Genomic DNA, 24,616 nt, shown 5'->3' with positions numbered 1-24,616 from the left:
CCACATTTCCTGACTTTAGTATCGGTCTCAATAATAGGTTAAGTTGTTATATCTACTGCCCAAATTACTAATCTATTATTACAAGGAATTGTGGCTATAATAATTCAGAAGATAATTTGTAGCTACTGGCTAGGTGCAAGAATATTAATATTATATGTACGAAGAATAGTAATAACATTAATAAATAGATAGGTGTATTCTGATAGTAGTATTTATGTATGTATTGTTTTATTTTATCACTAATTAGTGACCCACCCCGGCTTCACACGGGTGCAATGCTGATACTAAAGCGCCGCCGGTCGGCACAACTAAATTCTCTAAAAATATCAGTATTTTTCTACTATATTATGTATGTATTATACATATAAATCTTCCTCTCAAACCACTCTACCTATTAAAAAACCCGCATCAAAATCCGTTGAGTAGTTTTAAAGATCTAAGCATACATAGGGATAGACAGACGGAAGCGACTTTGTTTTATACGATGTAGTAGTAAAAATTTTGATTCACACACAAAAAAGCGATTAATCGTAATGAAATTAATATAAACATTAGCGCTATAAAAAACGATCCTAAATCATATCTTATTTATTATTACCTAAATTTTGCAAGTTTTTGATAGCAGTAGTCATGTACCGTAAGGTAGTACTGTTAAATTTAGCTTAAAGCAATTACACTACGAGTATTGAAATCAATTTAAAGATATATATTTTGTAAAGATCCATAAAGTTGATTCAAACTACACATTATGCCCAAAACTCGGATATAATTACATAATTATAATATAAAAATAATAATACTACATAATTATACAAGTGATACATCCCGGCTTCGCACGGGTAGATAATTAGAAAGATAATGTGCAGTAGTTCTCTACTGTATGTGTTATATTTTTTTTTACCGCATAATTAAATTTCTGTTTAGCCGAAGGTTGACTGGGAGAGAATGGTATATAGTATTAAGTCCGCCTTTTGCACTAGACATTTTTTTGTAATATGGTCAATAAAGAATAAATAAATAAAAAATAAAAATATTATAGCCTATGTTATTCACTGATAGTGTAGCTTTCTATATAAGAATTTTTAAAATCGTTTGAGTAGTACATATTTGTCTTTATTGATTACAAACAAAAAATCAAATCTTTCCTCTTTAAGATATAAAAAATAAAATTAAAAGTATAGACATATGGATGTTCCGTATGATGACTAAGCAAGAATACAATGTATCACTACTGTTTTACATCAAAAATTTTTGCAAATTTTGATAATAACAGTCATGTAGCCTAAAGCAATTACACATTTAAAACAAAAAAATACAATAGCTTACAATTCCTTTTCAACCTAAGGATATCACAAAAGATTACTAAGGTAGCAAAACATCACAAAACAAAGTACATACAGCAGCACAAGAGAAAAAAGCTTGAAATATAGAGATTTTCTGCTGTATAAATCTCTGTACTAACCCGCAGGCCATGATGATAATAGTGGCCTATATTCTCCTCTTATGAAGAGAAGCTCAAGCCCATAGTAAGGTGTTAATTGATTATTAAATAAATATAAGGATACACACGCCCGAACCTTTGGGAAGGCGGGTAATTATGGTTTTAAATAACACGTGAAATCAAGTAACTATAAAATTAATTTTAAATGTTTTATTAATAATCTTCTTCTAAAAATTTGTAAATTTTATGTATATTCCACTTTCATTTTTTATTTAAGTACTAATTCAAAAATATTCTAAATAGGTATACTTAAATATTATTTATTTTAATAACTCCGTTTATGAACATATACATATGTGCAAGATTATACACATAAAGACGAATTCATACAATATTACATACCTTTCATACTTGCCACATCACTTCAGCTGATTTGAAAACTGCCATATATAAATATTAGTTTGGCAGCTCAAATATACTCACGAGTAATAAGTACCTACCTCTATTTGCTATTTAAGTTATACCTACTTACTTTTCCACTATATACTGCTAAATTATAAACAAGAATCACAAGTCACAATCTATTTATTCCCATCTAATTTGATTTTTATCTTCTTTTGTTTTATCTCCTATCCTTAGAATCCGTGAAGATGCGAATAATGTCCTTAATACAGTTTAAGTAAGTAACTACCTACTATTCTAAACAAACAGAAAGTATACCTACCTACAATATTGGTACATGCTTGTATATGAACCGGAGAATACGCTGTACCCTTACGTCATAACAAGGATAACGTTATATAATAAGATGAATTTTCATTTTACACCTGATTTTTGAGCAGTGGCTTCTTTAACTGTTATAACCACACTGGACAAACCGCATTGTTTCGAATAAAGATCAACTTTAAAACTATATAACGGTAAATGTATGTTGCAAAATATTTAAATATTAAATTGGTAATCAAATCATTTCGACGAACATTTAATAACTTATCGATTTTACACGCCACCCGACCAGCATTTACGTAACGCTATGAAAAAAAAAACAATGTAGATACTCATGTAAATTGGCACACGTAAACAATTTAGGTATGGCCAATGGCAGCTAAGTACCCGATGGTTGTAATCATGTGTTTTGCCAGGGTGGCCATGTTTTATGGTGTTGACAAAGGGGTTGTGTGTCTTGAATGCAACTTTACCAACAGCGAGATAAGAGATTCTGTGTCGTCAACGGCGGTGGAGTTCAATCGATAGTGATTGTTTTGTGGTGAGATTTGCAGTTGTTATGAGGTTAGTCATTTATTGATCGCGGGGCGCATGTGAAGCGCGAGATACGCGCGGGCGGCAGGCTGCGCCGCGACTGGCAGGGCGGCAGACGACGGGCAGCTAGCGCCCGCCCTGCACCGCCCGCCCTCCGCCACCGCCAGCTACGGCTGCGCGATACAAGTTTTATTTTGATCCGCAACCGTTGCTGAGGGTACACTCAGGATGGAATCGTCCACGTGAACGAGATTGTCAATAAACTTGTATCCCCTGTATAGAGCTACTTAGTTGCAATAAGAATAGTAGCCTTATTGTTGCTCGAGTTTGTAGTTATTAGGTACTTGTCGCACAGGGGCATCATAAATGGAAGTTCTTTTTACGAGCCCTATATTATTAATGATGTTAATATATACAGGTATAAATAAACAGTAAGAAATCATCATCGTTAAGTTGACAGCACGACAATAACCTTATTGAGATCGATTCTGAAGCACTATTCCCAAAATCTATATCTAAACTCACAAAATTTCAATTTGCGCAATTTTATTCTAAGAATAAGTGTGAACGAAATTTACAACTGATTTTAGTTTAATGAAATATTGTTCGAGCATAGTTATGGAATTTTGTTTTAACATTTATTTTAGTTGTAAAGTTTTATCGTATTAGTAGTAGTATCAAATTGTATTTTAAGAAAATATCTACGTACCTAAATTTTATTCAAATCAATAAGGTACAAGTGTTTATTTTATCTGCAAAAAAAACATACCTTCGTTTTATATCGGTTAATAGATAGAAAAATACCAAGACCAGGTAATCAGTAAGTATTATCAATTATTACTAAACGCCGAGGAGATAAATCTTAAGTGTTGTACTAAGGATAATACGAAAGCATTTATGTACCTAGTGATTTTTATGCAGATTCTAAATGTTGGCAATTTCAAACTATTATGAAAAAGGAAGTCAATTGTTTTACAATTTTCTACGGCCTTATAATGACAGCAGTCGAAAATAAACGGGTAAGTTACTGTAGCTACAGTACGAATAGTATCGAGTACGCGCGCGCATGACTTGACTGTTATATTAAAGTTATTATATTATTTTCTGCTAATAAATATTCTTAACACGTAAATATTGAAAAAGAAATAAAAAATGGTGGGCGTCTTATTTGTCGTAAATGTTCCCCAAAAGGAGCACGAAACGGAACTGAGGAAGGGAGAAAAAGTAACAAAATTTATTTTAGAAAAAGAGAAATATGAAAATGCATACGAAGTAATTCGTGAACTCAAACAAAGTAAAAGATTCGGCAGCAAATCACCATCTAGTGATTCTTCGATAAAAGAAGACAGCATTTCCATAATGTCGAAGTATAATTCGACAGACTGTTTACATAAAAGTGAAAAAAATGTAGACTTATATAAATCTAGAAGCGAAAACACTTTAAACAATTATCTGGACAGTGATCTTAAGATCATCAAATCTCCTTGGGATGGAATAAAGCAAGTCATCAAGCCTAGAAAGAACAAAGTAAAAATAACGAAACCTATAAGGGGTGTGGATATTCTTGATGCTTTTCATTGGGACACTCCACTTGAAACTGTAAGTACCTATAGGTGTCTTCATAATAATCATAAAACTAATTTAGTAATACACAGATAATGAAACTTGCTCACAGACCATCATGATTAATTCATCAGGAATTACTTTTCTTATCATCATCATCAGCATTATTTCATCCATTATTCGGCCACTCCTAGACATAAGCCTCTCTCCCATAGACTGCCATAAAAACGGTTCTAAGCTACCTGTATCCATTGACTCCCTGCAATTTTTCTTATGCAACAGAATTATTACCAATACCATGGGCATAACAGAGCATATTGTGTCGCCTATGATACACTTCATGCGTTACCATTCCCTAGAACCAAGATGTTATGCCTACGTACCCTATAACTAAATTGTCATATTACCTTTCAAACCGAAACACAGCCATGCAAATAAAACTTCGTGAGCCCGCAAGCTTCATCTTAGGCCACATCATCGCTTTCTATAACGTGAGAACGTGTTCAATTGCCGGACCCTTCAATAGTAAAAAAACTGCCTCATGGCAGAAAGACGAATGGGACAGTGGCACCCAAACAGACAATACTTGTACAAAAGTGAATTAACTACGTATTAAGCTTTCCGGGCGTACTGCGTATAGATCGACCTAATAAAGTATATTGTTAGCAAAAAACAGAAAAAAGCAAATCGTGTTTCAACCGTAAAGCAGTTGTGTTTGGATGGCTGTGTTTCGGTTTGAAGGGTAGAATATTGTGTGAATTTACAGGGTACAGAGGGATAACACCGGAGTCCTCAGGAATGGCAACACATGGGGGGTATCATGGACGAAACAGTATACTCCGTTATGTCCATGATATTGCTCATGTATATAGGCGATGGTTACCACTTTCCATCAGGTGGGTCGTCAGCTTGTTTGCCATTCTAAGTTGTATAAAAAAAAAAGAGTAATTAATTCACTCTACTAACAAACCCTCTCCCCAGGTCAGGTGGCTAGGGGCAGCGTTTCAAACAAAATAGTCCACTATAGCATAATATTTTACCTTTGTAAGGATTGACTCGTGTCCGCTATTGACATTATATATAATGGGTTGTTATGAATAAATTATGTACTCATATTTTTAATTACTAAATATAGAGGGGAATGGAATTGTTTGTTATGGGATTTAACAGCCACATTGCTAGCAATATGCCTTGTCAAGTCGACCTCCACGCGATTTACCCTGGAAACCAACGTGATTAATTCTTGTGGGATTTGTCATGATGGACTTACTGACCTGCTTTCATCCACGCCTATCATCTCACACTGGTGCCACGCCAGCGTATACCGATATCGCAGGTGAGATTATTATTCCATTTTCACCCACTTAAAGAAAAATTACTAAATATACCTATTTGTTACTGAAACATAATATTGTTAATGGCACATACTTAAACATCTTGATCGTGGCCATCAAGCGAGCAATAAACTCGATTTAGTGTAAAATAATTAAACTGTGTTTCACATAAAACCAACTTTAATTGTGGCAAAACCAGTTATTTTATTTTAAAAACTGTACTACTGAATCAATTGACAAAATTTTCATACGACGAATCTACCATATAAGTATATCCCTTCAGATAAAAAAAGAGTTTTCCAAATCGATTTACAACTAACGGAGTCATGAAAAACAATACAAAACAAAAAAAAATACAACTGCATTAAGAAGCTGCTTCTTTTTGCAATCGGTTGAAAAAGAATCAATTTTTTTATAAATGCAATATTAAACGAAATAAGTATGTAAGTTAAAGATAATAATGAATTGTTGAATGACGTATTTTTACAAATTTAATTTTTGCAAAATAATATCGAACAACGTACGAAATATTTAGGTAAAACGAACAATGGTCGAAATGTAAATAATTAATTACACAAAATACGAAAAGGGAAATTGCCGAAACATTGTGTTAGTGGCCATTGTAGATTTTATTGGACTTTCATTTGACTCAAACTTCCGTCCGAGCATTGTGCTTGTGAATGAACTAACCTTATGGCCTAATAACTCAAAACAATAGTTCCATTTTTAATATATTTTTCTATTTATAAATATATTTATACAAATGTATGTAATAAACAATAAATAAGTTGCATAAAATATCTAGGGTTCTTAGCAGATGCATTTAATATTTTTAAATTCATATTCGTATATATATATATATATATATATATATATATATATATATATATATATATATATATATATATATATATATATATATATATATATATATATATATATATATATATATCAATGTATATCAATAATTACTAGTACTGCATTTGAGTATTTTGACTCTTCTCCATGGTAAACTGGGATATAATACTTTTAGCAATTAAGTCCGCCATATAAAAATATACGTACTAATGAGTAAATAAATAAATATATAAATCAATTGTCGAATGTATGTAAGTGCATCACTTCACTACATCACAAAACGGCTGCACCTATTTGTATTTGGTCAATTCTTTTATTATTCCTGTAATTGTAGCAATTGTGGTAGAGTCTGTTTGAAATGTAGTTAATATGTATGCACGAATTTTCGTGCGGAAGATATATTTGTGTACCAATAACCCGTTCTTTATCACTAAACTTAAGGCTTCATAAAATATCTATTGAAATACTCTACTACTCTGAAATAGTATATTAACTTTTATTATACCATAGAGGTAATAAACAAGCATATAACTCGTTTCTTGTAATTACTATAGTTTAAAGCTACCTGCAATATCAAGGGCGTATTTTAAAGAAATCTTAATTTTTTTTTTCTCTCAAAAACTCGATATTGTAGTCTCTAGGTAAAACTTTACCAGAACACTTGTTTCAGAACTAGAGCGTTCGCCTGAGTCAAGCCCTCTGAAACTGTATTACATGCGGCTTTTGATCAAACTAGGGATTCAAATACAGTATCGCCCATTTCAATGGATGTAGGTGCTTATGGTAGTTGATAGGGGATGCATATGTTTAGCCATGGATAATTAATAGCTGATATGATGATGATGATGATCACCCATTTGAGTACCTGTAAAAATACCCATCCTATTATACTTATCATCTAATTTTTTTCAGATACTGTCAGAGATCATAGATCGCCTGAATATTTTTAATGCAACCTGGACTAAAATGAGAGATGATAAATTTTGGAAAGTAAGTAATTTACCTCCAAACCAAATCTCTTGCGAGAAAAGCAGACAAAACCGAAGGCTATCCATACTGCCTTTTGTTTCTGCCCTTTCATAACTTATTTCATGCATGCATGGCGATTCCGGAGAATCTTAACTCCTCTTATAAATAGAAGACAATCAGTCTCATATATCTCTTCATAATAGGTAGGTTAGTCTAACTCCCTTCTGGAGGGAGAGGAGAACGAATCGTTAGTAATACGGACTACAAGTCTCATTGCTAGCAATACAGCCTATCAGGTCGACCTCCACGTGGTCCTCCCTGGTAACCATCGTGCTAAATTCCAGCTGTATATATCACGATGGGTTAACTGATCTGCCTTTTCATTCTCACCTATCATTCTTCACTGCTGCCCGTCAGTATATTCCGTTAGCTTAGGTGGGGTTACCACTCCATTATCGACCACTAAAAAAGAACTCTCCTCTGATATCTACATTCATACAATTTTACAGTGTATGATAATAAAGTAAATATATAACTACCTACTATTATTACATGCATAATAATGGTTTGTCATAAAATTCACTCACAGTTTCTGAATTAAATGGATTGGAAATTCGAATAGTATATTATCACTGTAATAATGTGATATCTTGATATACCTATCCTATATTAGGAAGTGATTATAGGCTGCCGGACAATTAGCTTGTCTCTTATAATAGGTCGTTTTGTCAAACAAATCGTAGTTAATCTATAAAAGGAACTTTATTGGCACAGCAAAGTAGTATATACAGCTGAGTACCTATATATATTTTTATATTGATCGTCACTGCCTTTCCGGGAAAACCTCATAAGAACACCATACCTATATTTATAGGTTCTATTTATATTTAGTAAATCTTACTTATTAGGCAGAACTCCTCAAAAGATGAGTTCAAGATCGGATTTAACTGGACTAGCAATTCTAATTCCACAAACCTTGCTATTGAGCACGTTCGAGGTGTCATTGTTTATTGACTAAGAGGTAGTTAGATGACTACTATATTTGTTACAATATTTAGAAAAAATAAGTCATTTGCTTGGGCACGTCTATCCCATTCGTGTTTCTACCGCGAAGCAATTGTGTTTGCATGGCGGTTTCGGTTTGAATGTATACTCTGTTATGTCCATGATACTGCTCATGTCTATAGGCAACGGTTACCACTTTCCATCGGGTGGGCCGTCACCTTGTTTGCCATTCTAAGTTGCATAAAAAAATACATTTTATTTTGCTATATAAGATTAGAGTATAAACGTATTTAGAAATAGTTTGATTTACTATAAAGAGACAATAGGTATATACAGGGGCTAATTATACACTATATACGGCGATATGACATCACCCTACTTGCACCTTTCTACACTGAGATGAGTTTCGTACTTTAGTTCTGTACTCAGATAGACATCGTAGCCTTACTGTACATACATTTCAACACTGCGGAGGAACGGATTGTTAGTAATGTAGACTACCAATTCCATTGCTAGCAATATACCCCTGGAAACCATCGTGCTGAATTTCTGATGTATTCATCACGATGGGATAACTGGCCTATCTTGCTATCCTTACCTATCATCCCTCACTGGTGCCCCGCCAGCTATTTCATTATCACCCATTAAATAAAAAACAATTCAACACTTCGATATATCTGTAGAAAATATAGCATCGCTGAAGGGAATGTAGTACCACCCATATCTCGACCGAATCAAAGGCTTTCTTATAGTCCATAAACGCCAGACATAGTGGCAGATTATACTCTTCGGTCTTCTTCATAAACTATCGTAGCGTATATACTCGTATGTGGTCTGTGGTGGCCTACCATTCCATTATCATCCATTATAAAAAGGTAACTCTTCACCATCCGATGGTCGCGATTTCGATTGTCGCACAATATAAATATTTGTATTCATGAGTAGGTATACTGGTACTACTGATGTTTGTTTTTTTTCTGCATAATATATATGTATTTAAAAAAAAGTATGTAATTATTTCTATTAGACACCTACTACCCATATTTCTTTTTTATAACACAGGGGGCAAACGAGCATGATGCTTACCTGATCGTAAGTGACCAATGCCGTCCATGTTCACCCACAACACCAAAGGCGTTGTAGGTGTGCTGCCGGCTCTATTAAAAAGAAATATGCTCTTTTCTTGAAGGTTATGATCAAACAGGATAAAATGTTCACTAGTATTTATTATTTGTTGTTTTTACAGGTAATATTTTCTTTAGAAGCTGGCAACTTGTGCGAGGAGTTGCTACAGGTACTGACAACTTTTGGCATCGGAGCGCGACATCAATCTTCCGTCAGCGTGATCCCGTGTACACTATATTATAAGTCAAACAAAAATGATAAACAATTGACGTCTGAACAAGAAAAGTTGTGGCATAGGTTAGTTGACTGCGAGATTACTTCGGTACAAGCGTAGGTTATATTAGCATAGACGTTTGATAAAATAATATCTTGTACTAGATATCGACTTATTTATACCTATAAAGTGTCCTGCTTTTGAACATAAGACCACATATCCTACATAAATATATTTCGATAACTATGTGAAATATTTTATTCTATCTATACTATTCTAATTTATAAAATTTGGCATTGATAAGATTAGATTATACATGCAGATACTTAGTCGGATGTCTATTATTTATTTTATTTAGCTTTATTATTATTAAGTTACTGTTACGCGTCGTGTGGTCCCGGCATAGAATAAGCTACCCTTTCTTTTCTCGTGGGTGTCGTAAGAAGCGAGGGAGGGCGAGGGATTGACAGCAGCGTCCCTCATAGAACATCTCTAAAGCCTAACTGCGGTTGCCAATCCGTCTGCCAAGCCTGGCAACTACTGGTAAAACTCCTCAAGGCTTATGTTCATAGTGGACAGTTAAATACTGATATGATGATGATTGTTACGTAGCGAAACCATATATACATCGTCTTATTTTTATAAACTTATTTTCTTTAGTACAGTTTTACAGCTGGGCTCTACTTTGGAAGTATAGATTATTGGTTGCACTTACCCACATTTTAACCATATTAATTTTTCTTCAATATCCTACATAAATAACTTTTGTTTATATATTATGAATCTACAATTATCTATACATTTATTTTTATTGCAGTGACACGAATTCAGCTTGGAATCGTTTCTCATCATCAGTGTGCACGCGCACCAATTTAGCTCAAGTGCTACACGCGGTACGAGCTGACGCAGCGCTCACATTTGACTGGGTGTTCCTTCTACTTGTAGCTGCATTCGTGGCTGCCATTGGACTTGTTGAAGACTCTACTGTTATACTGGTTGCCAGTATGCTCATATCACCTCTCATGGTAATTAGGCCAACATATAACTTGATATTTTTTATACCATACAACTTGAAACTTGATTAACAATCTGACTGCTAACCAAATGAAAAGTAACTGTCGCTTGTAGATTTTTGAGAATTGTAGATACATATTCATTATCCACATCATTACATAATTACGTTCTATTCTTATAATATTATTAATAAAAAGTAAGACAATGCCTGTAGCTAAATAATCGCGTACAGTGCGTTTTCAGAGGAGATTTCTCCTGCGAACACTCAGGCTGTGGAATAAGCACTCAGTCGAGGTTTTCACTAGAAACTACAGTATAGGGTTCCTAAAAAAAGTGTATTAAGATTTCTTTAAGGTCGACAAAGCACACGTGGTACCCCTAGTGTTACAGGCATCCATAGGCTACAGTTACCGTTAACCATCAGACGGACCATATGCTTGTTTACCACCTTCTTAGTCTTGAATCTATTTCAGCTATTACAGTGTTTTTTCACTTTCTCCTAAATTAGGAATTTTGCGTAAAAGGAAAAGACAAAACACTTCAATATCTAAAATAGGTTTATAAAACATTTTTGTGATAAAGAAGTAGAAGTTGTAAGCGTACATTTTTTTTATTCCATATATGTTTCCATTATATTATTATGTCCAATTCCAGGGTCCAATAACAGCGGGAACCTTAGGTACTGCGGTCCGCGATCGCTCTTTACAACGGATGGGTGTAATGCACGAAATGCTGGGTCTGTTCCTCGCACTTGTCATCGGTTTTGTCTTCGGCTTGGTCATTTGCGCCATAGACGAGAACTACGGAGTTAGAGAATGGCCAACATATGAGATGATGTCGCGGTATGTAAAAATCCTGAAAATCAAATAAAATCATACCTAATATGACATTTGTTGTACATATCAGAGAAACCACGTGAAAAGCATACAGAAATTATAAGTATTACAGAAAAGCCAGCCTAAAAAGTGTTTTGATAAGCCAACTTGTGACTTCTATGCCAACTCACATAAAAACCTGTTCATAAATAAATAATAATAAATAAAGTGCCACATAATCACATCGATCGCTGGCTTCTCAAGCTAGGATACAGTATTTTATAAAAAAAAAACAGGCAACGAACATTTGGGATCACAGTCTAAACACCCAGACAGGAGCAAGTTGAAAAAAATTAATTCCCCAAATTAGCCCATCCAGGGATCAACCGGGACTCCATATGCGTAATTTGAAATCTAGCCTAGACAAAAACTTAAAGAATCAGTTATCGTTTAAGGGCTAGGCAAAGAGAATCGTGTCTCAAGGATATTTATCTTTACAAACATCTTTTTCTTCATCTAATGTTGGTGAAAGTAGACACACACGCCTCACGCATATACCCACACCAATTGTATGGACTCACGAGTCTTATCAAAAGTCTATGTCTCCAGGTGTATCTGATATAAGGTGTACTTACAATTTTAGGTGTGAAATTCGCTCGCTGTGGGTAGGCGTGCTGGTGGCACTGCCGAGCGGTGCAGGCGTCGCCTTAGCGGTGCTCGGCGAATACACCGCCTCGCTGGTCGGCGCTGCTATCTCGGCATCCCTGCTGCCGCCTGCAGTCAATGCTGTTAGTATTACCCTTATAGGGTAGTTTTTCATAATGGTTTGTAGTTTTGACACGTATTATATAATAGTAAATACCTATTTATCTTATACGACGTTATAACGCGTATGCCAAATGTCAATCAAAATTGTTTATTTGTTTAGGTGTAATTGAGTAACAAATAGCCAAACCAAATATTAGTAGGATTAGTTTCAAAATTTCTCCCGCTGTTTCAATATGAACATTCAAAACAAAGAAAAGTACGTGAAGACTTCCACTTTGTCGTCTGATTATTTGCCACTACCTTTAGTAAACAAATTATATATCGACAGGGATTGCTCTGGGCTATGGCGTTGGTCCACCTAATATTTTCCAACGATGAGGCTCGTTGGACGAATGTGGTAACAACGGCAAACTTCAGTAGCGACCAAGCAACAGAACTAGCTCTACTCGGCACAGTGTCTCTCTCTCTTACATTGGTCAACATATTCTGTATATTCATTGCTGGCGTAGTTGTTTACAAGGTAAATTATTTTTTGTTTCTTTAATAATAGAGTTGCACGTCTTAATATCTTATTAACATTGGCGCATTTAAGACTATATTCCAAGGAGGGGGGCCTGGCCCTTTAAAAAAAAGTATATATCTCCTTAAATACATCTATGCTAATTAAGTAGGCACAATTCGTCATTCTTATGTCTGCTGACATTATGTTTTGTAACTGACCTGAGTTGTTACTACCATCTAACATAGTTTATCCGTGTTTATTTATTTAACTCTTTATTGCATCTAATACATAAAAATATACAGTGACAATTAGAAAATAATAATGTAATGTATGTTTGCACATGTAATTTATAATGGATGAACCAAGACTCTAATACAGTTCAACCGGAGTTTAGAAACTGTGTTAGTAAGACGAATTCTGATCAGTCTTAATTGATTGAAGTCAAAAATCATAATTTAACGAAATAACTTAAATAAAAAATGAATATAAACAAAAATATAGCTCATGTACCTACACGAGTTATTTTCATTTAAATTATCCAATTTAAATCCGCAAACTAAACAAATTAAATTTGTGAAAATACACACACGCAAAACATTTTGTTCTGTGACGTATGTACACATACACAGTCACATACACACAGGCAGTGTTGCAGAGTACCTACGACACTATTGTCTCAGCTTGTTCATAAATTTTGTAGTCTGCTCAAACATTGGTTCTATACTTTATCAATAAGCCAAGAAAATTCAAACATTTCGTAGTTAATTAATAATCCACGACTACTGAAGTAAACTCTTTTCGCTAGAATTGTGAGAATGTCTCAATATAATAAGCAATCTGCTAAGTTTCCGAGTCATAGATCAAATAACTTCTAAGATTTCGTAATTAGTAAATTAGTTGTACATTTACTTGGTGACAGAGTTGTAGGTCAATCACCTGAATAAGTGTTGATAGTGATCCACGTGATTCTATATATTGCTACTACGAAACAATGTAGGTACTTATATGTATTGTACAATATTTTACAGGTTAAAGAAGTTTGTCCTCTTGAAAGAAGAGACATATCGTGGTGGAGAGAAAATAGAAACCTTTTGCAAGCTTCTAATAACAAAATAAATAACAATATCTCATGGGAAGTTTACAGGTAGATAATAAAATACTAATATAGAACTAAATAATATAACTTACAAATGTACATTGTAATAACTTATTTAGCTACATATATTTCAAAGAGCAATCAATACTAAAATGACTGTAATTATTAATATTGAATTTAATATTAAGCCTAAAAAATTCTTCAACAGTAAATGGTCCAACGATCCTAAGGAAACTACAAAAGAAAGAAAAGAAGCTCAAGGTGTCGTCCAAAGTGACACGGTGACCTACCGTCGACACCAAATCGGAAAGAGGCGCTTGCGGGCACAAAATATTGAAAACTACTGTTTTCAGAAATCACAGTAAATGTCTAATCAAATTTATTTAATCTTGCTAAGTCTATCCATTTCTTCTCACACAAAATCCCATCCTAATCCTTTTTACGAAGTAACATATCATTTCTAATCTTTCGTCCTACTAATATTACATTTATGAAATTTAGTGTCATTCAATTGTAAATAAGTTTTTTCAACCATCTTCTCTCACATAGACACAGTTTAATATTTGGTACACATGTAGGCTAACTGTATCTAGGGTCTGAACTATTTATTTTGCTTTTTCTAACAAAACATATATATGCCGCGCTGTATAAAATAACCAATTGACCACATAAAACTAATTTAACCGCTCTGCACATTTATTCGACTAGTATCCTTCTTAGATCAAGATATAATGAAAATTGAAAACGGAACATGACAGTTTAAAAGATTACTACCTACAGTAGGTATATCTAATTGAAGACTGTTAATATTATAATTACCTACCTCTGGCTAGGCATTATTATTATAAATGAAAAACAATTAAAAGGTGTTTGTTACTTATTCAACTTAAATGGCTGGACGAACTTGAATGACATTTAAGAAACAAATTAATCATAATATGCTATTTTTTATGCAACTTAGAATTGCACACAAGCTGACGGTCCACCTGATGGAAAGTGGTAACCGTCGCCTATACACATAAAAAGTACCATGGACATAACGGAGTATACTGTTTTGCTCATGATACCCCCATGCGTCATCTTTCCTGAGGATTCAGGTGTTTTTTCATGGGTGAAAATGGTATGGTAACCCCGCCTGCGCTAACGGGATACGCTGGCGGTGCACCAGTGAAGGGTGATAGATGAGAATGAAAACAGGCCAGTTAGCCCATCATGATGAATTCATCAGGAATTAAACATAATAGTTTCCAGGGGGAACCGCGAGGAGGTCGACCTGGTCTGTTATATTGCTAGCAATGGGATTCTCAGTCTCCATTACTAACAATCCCTTTCCCCCTAGGATTCAGGTGTTATGCCTCTATACCTTGTAAATTCATTACCATATCCCATCCATCAAAGTGAAACACAGGGTGCTAAAATGAGTAAACTTATTTTATAATTAAAAAACATAGCTTTTAATTTACTTTGAGTACGAAACAAAAATAAATAAGGTTTTGAAGATCACAGGCAGACAGATTCATTATATTTCAAATATTTTTTTATTGTTACAGATCGGGAGAGAGCTACACTCCTTTAGACCCAGAAACTCATTTAGTAGTCAATACAAACGACATTAAAGATGAAGATAAACGCAGTTTTATAAGCCAAAACAATTTAAATGGTAATTCCCTCAAAAACAATAATATTGACTATTTAAATTCAAATAATTATGGTTTTTATAATATGGGCTTTGATGACGAGCATAATGATGATAATACTTGTGCCACCATAAACACACATCCGACAATCGAACCATCTTTAAACTATACAGTTGATGCGAAAAACTATGGTGTCGTATTAGGTTCTAAGTCCTTTCATGTGTAATTGAAAGTACATTTTGGTAATTGACTATACCTATTTAAAAGTCCCAATGTAATTTAAAATAGGTACAAAATAACCATATAACTAAGAGATAAAACGTTATATTTTTTTTACATAATAAAGTTGTAAACATGTGGTCCTTATGTTGAGAAACGGCACCGACCCTGATCTCTTTTCACTTTGAGAAACCAAAAAAGTGTTACACGCAACAAAGTCAGCGTCATTTGACTATTTGGAACGTGTTCAGAACTAACCTGCAGAAAATATATCAGTATACATAGTAATATATTTTCTGTACCTACAATAAACCGACCTTAGTAATTAGTAAGTATCAAAATAATAAATTTGTAATTTTTCTATGGTTTTTATCTTTCATTATTTTAATCCTTTTTAATTTTATAATTAAATTAGATATATTTACAAGTACCTACCTATTTCATTCCGGGTATAGAAAAGTAGAAAATAAATGTCTATGACTAATATTTTCTTTTAGTCATTGTTTCAAGAATCAAGCAACAATAACTAAAGTATTTGTTATCAAGTTAAAATAAAAACACCAACTTCATCTACAAAAAGTTAACTTCGAAAAATCTGAATCCATTTTCGGATTTCACTTGAAATAGTTCTTCTACTTCTTAAATACCATTCAAAATTTAAATAATTTGGGTAGGCGTAATAAAGTTTTATATGGGTCATATAGAGATTAAAGGTAAAAGCCGATGAGTTGGCGAGAAAGGGATCGGAGTCAAAAATTCTGTTCTGAACCATTTGTGGGATTTGCATTAAGTATCGTTAATTATGTTCTTGAGGAATATTCGAAAATAAAATAGCAAAAGGAATAGAAGAAATTAAAAGGTCTTAGGTATTCTAAAAAACCAACAAGGCTGAAGGATGGGACAAACTCGTCTATCGTGGAAATAGACAAAAAGCAAGACTCATAATGGGTGCCTTAACTGGAGACATACCGTTGAGGCATATACAAGATGGGTCTGTCTTGAAACACACTGTGCAGATTGTGCAGTGAGGAATCGGAATTCATGGAACACCTGATATGCAACTGTAATTCGTTAGTAAGTATGCATATGAGGCTACTGGGAACGAATTATCCGGAGCCAGGAGACTATAGACATCTAATCAAGGATGTCGTAAAGGTAATGCAAAGGATATATAAAATTATTTTATAAGGCAGGAAGAAGCAGAAATGAATCCAACGATTTAGTTAAGGATATTCTGTAAAATAGTAGTTTCGAAACTATTAATAAGGTAATTATTATTCGAAATTATTAATAAGCTATTGATAAGAGATAGATTCAGAAAAACGGCGCCTCAGAAACAATACCACTAGTTAAAAAATATAATAAACATGCTCACGAGTATAACCACTTAAGAAATTTTATTCTGTTACCTATTCCGTTATTATATAAAGCTATAAAATAACAATTTTGTTTTTATTTAAGTTTATAAATAAAGGCAAAGTGGTTATTCAATGCCTAAGAATAGTACTTAAATAAATTTAATGCGAACGACAAAAATATAACCAAACCTTTTGATTTTACAAATGGGTTATTTCTGCTTTAGAAGTCAAACCTAATTTTAATATTCTTTATGAAATATTTGTCTTATTATTATCATACACTTCCTACTCTAGGTTAAATATATACTATTACAATTATACTATAGTTACCTACTTCCGGAGTTCGTTCATAATTAACAAGCAGTTGTTGATGAGAAACATGTTACCGGGAGTACTTAACTGACTAGTTAACGAGATATTGTGACACCTCTTTATTATGTCCTGTGTAGAGGGGCTAAATAATTAATACTATAGTAATAATTTGGCAGCTAATAATCACAGTAGTACCTACAACTGCCAGTAAGTCTATTAGGTTTCTAGAATCGAGTTGTAATTATTGGAAAAATGCCATCAGGCGTTGTGTTTATTATTTGTATTCCCTCAAGTAATTATGAACATATTCTGAGATTTGGAAAACCGACAAATATTACTCCAGTTGAAGAATCTTCGACATTCAAACCTTATCGTTTGGAAGTCGAGTTACGAAATAAGAAAGCCAAAAATATGCCAGTTCGTTTAACGCAATATTGTAATGAAGCATTTACTAATACTTTGGACAATATCACCGAAGAAGATGAATTTTACACCATGGAATGCGTTAGTACTTACTTTAATTAATATACTTATATTATATATATATATATATATATATATAATCTATAATTACCTACCTAGCAATTTCCCAGAAACAAGCGGTTTCTTCTCATTTGCCTAGGTAATTACAAAAACCCTTGCAGAAATATTTATACAAGATATTAAGTCACAAAATTTAAAGATCTGAAGTTAATATAATTATTTTTTTATAAAGAAATACGCATAAATAAGACAATATTCATGATTATCAGATACTACAAGAGCTCTTGAATAAATTGCACGTGGATCAAGTGGTATGGATGAGCGACAAAACTGGAAATTATTACGAAGTCATCTTCCCGTTGCCAACTGGCGATAAATGTGAAACGATGTTGCATTGCCTTACGGAACTCGGAATTGGAGTCCATTACAAGTCTATAGTGAGGTAACATTGTCAGATAAAAAAATTGCTTAAATTTAGATTTAGAAAAAAGCTGTAAGAACAAATAGATCTATCTGAATATAATAGTTTTGTCTAATCTGAGTAACCAATTAAAATACTTATATTGTAGGTATTCTGATTAGATAAATTCATTCATTATATCTATAATAGGTAAATCCTTGACCTAAAATAAAATAAAAAAATATTTTAAAATGTTATGAAGTAGATAATCGGTTCTGGTTACATTATTATATATAAACTTGTAATAATAATAAAATTTAAATTTAAACGTTTCATTTATATGTATCAGTAAATATATACTGACTTGACAGTAGATTTAATACCTAATAATATAGGTAAACAGAATACGAGCTGGATTGACAAGTTAATTATGCTCTAAAAAATTAACATCGATAAAAATAGATTTCTGTACAAAAACAATCATTTTCTAAATTTCTAATTCTAACTAATCAACGAAAACAAAGCCATTACAGCATGTATGTAAACATGTACAAGTAAATAATTTTCCGTCTTAAATTTCAGTGTTCTCCCATGTAACGTTGTACACACAGCAATCGATAATGAGGATGCCGAAGAAACCATATTGTAAGTATAATACCTATATGTTTGTATCGTAATTAATATACCTGCGTTGGTAGGTATAATAATTAGAGGTGTATACCAATATATATCTATAGTTTTTAGCTGTATTTATTATAACTATATATTGGCCCAGAAACGAATATATATATATATATATATATATATCAATTATGCAATACCTATATAATATTGAAATGAAAAACTCGATCCAAACGAATATGGTATATATAGTATGGGCGATATCAGAATGGGCGATGACCATTTTTTCCCCATCAATGTTCTGGACATTCTGGTACCCAATTGGTACTGGTACCAAATCGGAGCGGCAAAATATTACCCGTGTCTAATATTATAATATACGTAGCCTATTTATACTATATATTCTTATACAGCCACAGCTTACTTAAACAAAAACGGGGAAAATTGTACTTTAAAATTCGTATTTACAATTTCTAGTGATTATTCTGCTTATAAACATAAAACAGAAGAGGCGAAGCGTTGGCGTAGCTTTGTGGAGTCTATCAGATCAAAGCTAACTGTGAGACAGGTGGTGGATGGCGTCAGAGGTGGTGGAGAGTTATCTTTCGACTATTTAACATTAATTATTACCGCTGAGTAAGTAATTTATATAATAAATTCGTTGTATCATGCAATTTCGTCCGTAATCGCATCGTGATTTTAAATAGCATATAACCTTCCTTAAAAATGAGCTATTAAATGCTTGGTAGTTCCAGAGATAAGCTCGTTCAAACAAACCCTTCCGCTTTATTATATTGGTATAGATTCCGGATTAGTAATGTAGAATTTCATTAGTGATAATAATAAATAGTACTGGACATATCGGATAGAGCAATCTAGTTTCAAACTAAGCAAACTTGTGGGTTCTACGTGCACAGAATTATAGACGTTGCTACCCATAAATACAAATGTTTGTATTTTGGGGGATCGAAACCGCAGCCATTGGAACATTAGCTAGCATATTCTTTTTTTCTGAATAAAAAAACTTTTCTTCCTTAGCTATCAAGTAAAAAGACTATAAACATTTTATGTAATATTTTGAGCAATATAAATAATGATTAATTAATAGCTACACGGGGTGTACTATTAAACGAAATGAGACTATCTTCCTTCTCACTCACTTACTCACTCACATTTTATATGGACATTTTCTAACCCTATTTTTTTCTTCGTATAATTTTTCAATCATTTTATTTCATACTAACATTATTCTGACAACAACAAAAAAATTATTCAAATAGATGAAGCCGCTTTGAAGTGATGCGCTTACATGCATTTTGCAATTAATTTTTATTTATGTAGATTACTATTTTATTACAGTTCCCTCGCTGCACTGGGTCTAGTTGAAAACAATTCGTCAAATATAGTAGCAGCTATGTTGGTATCGCCTCTAATGGGTCCAGTGATGTCCATCACATTTGGAACTATTATCGCCGATAGAACTCTTGTTAAGAGTGGATTTGAAAGTTTAATTTTGGGCATGTTTGTCTCATTGCTGTTCGGATTCATATTTGGATTGATCTTAGGAACAACAGAGATGCCATGGGGGTTTGGAGATTGGCCGACAGAGGAAATGAAATCACGGTAAAGATAACAAATCTCATGACATGTTTAGACATTAGAGTATTTTAAAAAAGGAAGGGGTACTCAATATGCATTTTGTATGTACTTTTTTCTGTGTATAATTTGAAAAAGTCTATAGCATCCGTACTTTACTGTAATCCTTTGTCGTCAGACAGACTGTTTGCTTAGGTATTTACTACCATTATGGTGTCATTATCATATCAGCCGTTAACTGTCCACTGCTGAATATAGACCTCCCCCATAAAGAGGAGTTTTTGCTGTATAATCTTCACGTTTCACCAACATTTTTATAGAATTCAAATTCATCCCAGCCATTATGAATGAGTAGAATTTTCTTTTAAATAAATTCCTTACCTCGTGCTGATAACGAATGTTGAAAATAATAAGCTCAGTTCGATGAATAATAACATGTCTGTATTTTGTGAAGTTTAGAAGAGAAAAGAAAACTGCCAGATATTATTATATTGTTATATTTTGATTATAAAACATTAATAAAAACGACTATAGAGTTTTTACAACAGTTTTGCCAGTAATTGCCACGCTTGATAGCCGGATTTGTGAACATAGCTTTTGGTGATGTTTTAAGATTGACGCTGCTGGCACTCCCTCGGCCATTAAGTTCCCTTTGTCGCTTCTTACAACACCCACAGGAAAGGAAGGGGTGGCTCATTCTACGCCAGACTACACGGCATTACGGTACAGAAAACATAAATAGAAAAAAAAAATGTACTATTGAGCAATTCTATTTTACACACTAGACATCATTAGTCAAGTTTTTAATTAGAACGAACGTATATTTTGAATAAATGTTAGTAGATTTATTTGTCTACCTAATTACAATGCATTCAAACTATCCACATATTTAATATATATACCTACCTTTTTACATTATAGTGGTAATGTGCGCTCATTGTGGATGGGAGTACTATGGGCTTTAACATCAGGCACTGGAGTGGCCCTAGCTTTACTTCAAGGCAGTGCGGGACCCCTCATCGGTATTGCAATTTCCGCATCATTATTGCCGCCAGTTGTGAACTGTGTAAGTAAATGAATAAGACGAAACAATTGATCAATGTTGATAAATGAACGTATGGCTATGTGACTTCTGAACAGCTATACCTTAACCAGGTCATGGAACTATATTTAGATATTTATGTAAACGCAATTGTTATTATTGCAATATTGAATATATGACATACTAAATGAACGGGTAAATTATTCTAGTTAATTTTTTTTTTATATATTTTAAATTCATATATTAATACATATATTTTATTTATTAATAGTTATGATTTTCTTCACAATTTTTTTTTTACTTTTTACACTTTAAAATTATTAAGTACAAATAATAATTAAAATAATTAAAATTATCATTATAATTTTACTCTTTTTATTCCACGTGTCCAGGGTCTATTTTGGGCGTTAGCTTGTATTTGGCTATTATACCCAGGAGTAAAGATTCCTCATATTAAAGGAGAAGCATATTATGGCAACACTACTTATGAACCGTTGTACCACGATTACATACCTATTGAATTTGCAGTTAATGGTAAGTAATCTAGATTTTTTTCTACTACTTATTGCAAATAGCAAAAAGCTGACACTGTATCTGATGAAAGATGACAGTCACTTATAAATATGAATACCAGGGTCATTGGATATTTTATCCCATTTATTTATTTATTTATGGCAAATCTCATCTTCATACTACTCCTAAAAACTTTACAATATTTTTTGTATCAGCGATTACAGCAACGACCACGAATTCCTCACATTATACACGTTGGCGAGACTCCAAAACTCACAACATTAACAATGTTGAAATAAATAAAATATAAATACCAACTCGGTAGCTATTCCTATGTACTCGTATTTGGACATGGTATTAGCAATGGTTTTGAATGGAATTATGCTTCACATATTATATTAAGCATAATTCCAAATACAATACAATACTTATTATGATATCTATCTTTACAGCAAACCAAGAGGCATGATGAAACACAACAATAATAAAATTTTTATATTTTTAATTTTTAATTTCGACTTAACTGAATAAGCAAAGTTGCTTGACTGATACTTTAAAGCAGGCATTTACTTATCACACTTTATTTATTTTCCTAATATTTACCATTCCAAAGGTATCGTGAGTTGCTGCCTCACTATAGTAAATGTTATCTGCATATTTATAACTGCAATAATGTTCCTCAAAATAAAAGAGGTTGCGGCGCCTTACACCTCTACTCCAGAACTGAGACGGTTCTGGGAGCAAGACATAAAAGTCGCGCGGGATGCCAACAGAGCAAATATGCAACGAGCCGAGGAAGAAGAACGTGCCGAGTAAGTAAATGAGATATTTTATTCCAATTGCAGGTTTACCAGCAGGGTTAGTAAGCTGGAGACGATAGTGGGAATTTTAGAGGCGGCAATTTTTTTTTTCTAATAATAAAATTCAATTGTAAAAAAAAATTATAAAAAGATTTTGGCTAATGATGATGGCAAACATATAAATTCACCACTGCATAATTCATAATTTTTCCAAAAGAACGACAAAGATTCTGAAAATGTTAATGAAAAGTTTATCCATATTTAAGCGACTTCCATAAGGAGAAGTTTCTTAATTCACATATATTTATTTTTGTGTGCATGTTACAGGCTATCTTCGCCAATTCTAAACCGATTTGGACAATTTATTTTTGCAATCAATATGGATATTACCTACTTAATATTACAAAAATAATTTATTAAATAGGTAATTAATTGTCAATTTATAATGTACGTTTCAGGTTGGTATTAGAAGATTTTAATCAGGCAACAGATAGAGTTAAAGAGAAATTAGAAGCTGCAGTTAAAGAGGCTTTGGACGATGAAACTTATAGGAAAGTTAAGAGAATGAGTTATCAAAGCCATAATGCCGATGAGGTACATTACCTTGACTATTATTACCCTTTTTCTTTTAACGAAACCATTGTTTCATAGTCATAGACGAAGAAATAGATAAGACATAGATACATTACCTAAGTCAATACTAGAAAACTTTACCATCAACGTACCTAATAAAACTAATAAAACGATCAAGTACCAAATATTTTATCTTATCTTTCGTTATCGTATCTTCTTTTTTTTCAGGTGATACGTACTATTGGGCTGCAATCACAAACGCCTATTTCAAAGCGTTCCAGCATAAACAATACGGGAGCTTCATCGCCAAATTATGTACAGCCTCGTGTATCAAATGGTGATGATATAGCAGCGCTGGACAAATTACTCACTTCACTGCTGGGAATGAAAGAAAATAGAAAGTCCCGGGTTACTCCGGGATCCAGTCGGCTGTCAATGATAACAAGCCACAACAGACGGATAGAATCATGGTCAGATAAAATACTCGAGAACTCAATAGTGAACAGCGTTTTGAATAATTTGAAAACAAAGAGATATTCAGCAGTGGATGAACCTTTTTTGACGCCTAAGTAAAATGTAGACCAAGATTATATATCCTAGTAAACAGAGGGATTTTACGTACGATTAATACTCAAATATACCAGTTGCAATATGTCTGTTCACGAAACAATGTTGCTTATTTTAAATGTCAAATATAAATTGTAAATAAACAAGATTTTTATGTACCTGCCTATTACCTAAGTATTATTAATTTAGGTAGGTACTAAAAATAGCTAAGTGTATTTGATTCTTTGCTTGATTCGCGCTATGTACATGGTATAACACGTGAGTTTGTTCTCTACACGTGTTGGGCGCGCCTGTGCTCTGTACAGTTTTATTTATACCTACGTTATAGCTCGTTATGGTTCGAAAATGTTGGCCAATTGGCAACTGGTCGGAAGTATAAAATGTGTTTATTGCGTTAAAAATAGAAAACAATTTCTTGCCTCTCTTTATTTCAATTTAATACTAGTCTTAATAATTGCTTTTCTGATTGAATTGCGTGGAAGTGCGCGTAATTTGATCTGGAAATGATGGTAGGTAATTCCTAATGAATTC

The 24,616-nt window shown here is 33.2% G+C and overlaps 3 protein-coding genes and 1 long non-coding RNA gene across 15 annotated transcripts in view; 2 read left to right on the top strand and 2 right to left on the bottom strand.

The window, feature by feature from the left end:
* The window catches only part of LOC113521168 (sodium/hydrogen exchanger 3), a 51,830-nt gene extending 49,038 nt beyond the window's left edge, over positions 1-2,792 (bottom strand). For 10 of the 12 annotated variants that reach the window (XM_031912754.2, XM_031912762.2, XM_031912763.2 and 7 more), the window contains exon 1: positions 2,645-2,792. The gene's annotated coding sequence lies outside the window, so the exon portion shown is untranslated. Of the gene's footprint in view, positions 1-2,640 lie in introns of all 12 variants that reach the window. The other 2 variants (XM_031912755.2, XM_031912757.2) reach the window with 1 other exon arrangement.
* A 936-nt stretch (positions 2,793-3,728) lies between these two features.
* LOC113521426 (uncharacterized) lies at positions 3,729-16,184 on the top strand. Its single transcript, XM_052898965.1, has 10 exons — positions 3,729-4,300; positions 7,369-7,446; positions 9,677-9,852; positions 10,587-10,794; positions 11,438-11,625; positions 12,242-12,386; positions 12,695-12,886; positions 13,897-14,012; positions 14,173-14,325; positions 15,515-16,184. The coding sequence occupies exons 1-10, from the start codon at positions 3,854-3,856 to the stop codon at positions 15,825-15,827; spliced, it is 2,016 nt and encodes a 671-aa protein (XP_052754925.1). The 5' UTR covers positions 3,729-3,853; the 3' UTR covers positions 15,828-16,184.
* On the bottom strand, positions 11,507-17,566 carry LOC128201574 (uncharacterized). Its single transcript, XR_008253300.1, has 3 exons — positions 17,509-17,566; positions 12,234-12,372; positions 11,507-11,638 (listed from the first exon to the last, which is right to left on the bottom strand). It is a non-coding gene; the product is annotated as an uncharacterized LOC128201574 (long non-coding RNA).
* A 99-nt stretch (positions 17,567-17,665) lies between these two features.
* LOC113521252 (uncharacterized) lies at positions 17,666-24,364 on the top strand. Its single transcript, XM_052898966.1, has 10 exons — positions 17,666-17,994; positions 18,243-18,415; positions 18,956-19,018; positions 19,472-19,630; positions 20,354-20,617; positions 21,512-21,656; positions 22,025-22,166; positions 22,759-22,957; positions 23,404-23,539; positions 23,747-24,364. The coding sequence occupies exons 1-10, from the start codon at positions 17,743-17,745 to the stop codon at positions 24,089-24,091; spliced, it is 1,878 nt and encodes a 625-aa protein (XP_052754926.1). The 5' UTR covers positions 17,666-17,742; the 3' UTR covers positions 24,092-24,364.
* The last annotated feature ends 252 nt before the right edge of the window (positions 24,365-24,616 follow it).

The sequence above is a fragment of the Galleria mellonella genome, unplaced genomic scaffold (assembly GCF_026898425.1).
Source record: "Galleria mellonella isolate WM207_F2 unplaced genomic scaffold, CSIRO_AGI_GalMel_v1 utg55, whole genome shotgun sequence".
Lineage (NCBI taxonomy): Eukaryota > Metazoa > Arthropoda > Insecta > Lepidoptera > Pyralidae > Galleria > Galleria mellonella.
This window is presented reverse-complemented; position numbering and strand designations above follow the sequence as displayed.

Coding starts and splice junctions, on each gene's coding strand:
- LOC113521426 (XM_052898965.1), top strand. CDS start 3,854: ATGGTGGGCGTCTTATTTGTCGTAAATGTTCCCCAAAAGGAGCACGAA. Junction 14,013..14,172: donor ATCTCATGGGAAGTTTACAG/GTAGATAATAAA, acceptor ATTCTTCAACAG/TAAATGGTCCAACGATCCTA. Junction 14,326..15,514: donor TACTGTTTTCAGAAATCACA/GTAAATGTCTAA, acceptor TTATTGTTACAG/ATCGGGAGAGAGCTACACTC.
- LOC113521252 (XM_052898966.1), top strand. CDS start 17,743: ATGCCATCAGGCGTTGTGTTTATTATTTGTATTCCCTCAAGTAATTAT. Junction 20,618..21,511: donor ACAGAGGAAATGAAATCACG/GTAAAGATAACA, acceptor TTTACATTATAG/TGGTAATGTGCGCTCATTGT. Junction 21,657..22,024: donor TGCCGCCAGTTGTGAACTGT/GTAAGTAAATGA, acceptor CCACGTGTCCAG/GGTCTATTTTGGGCGTTAGC.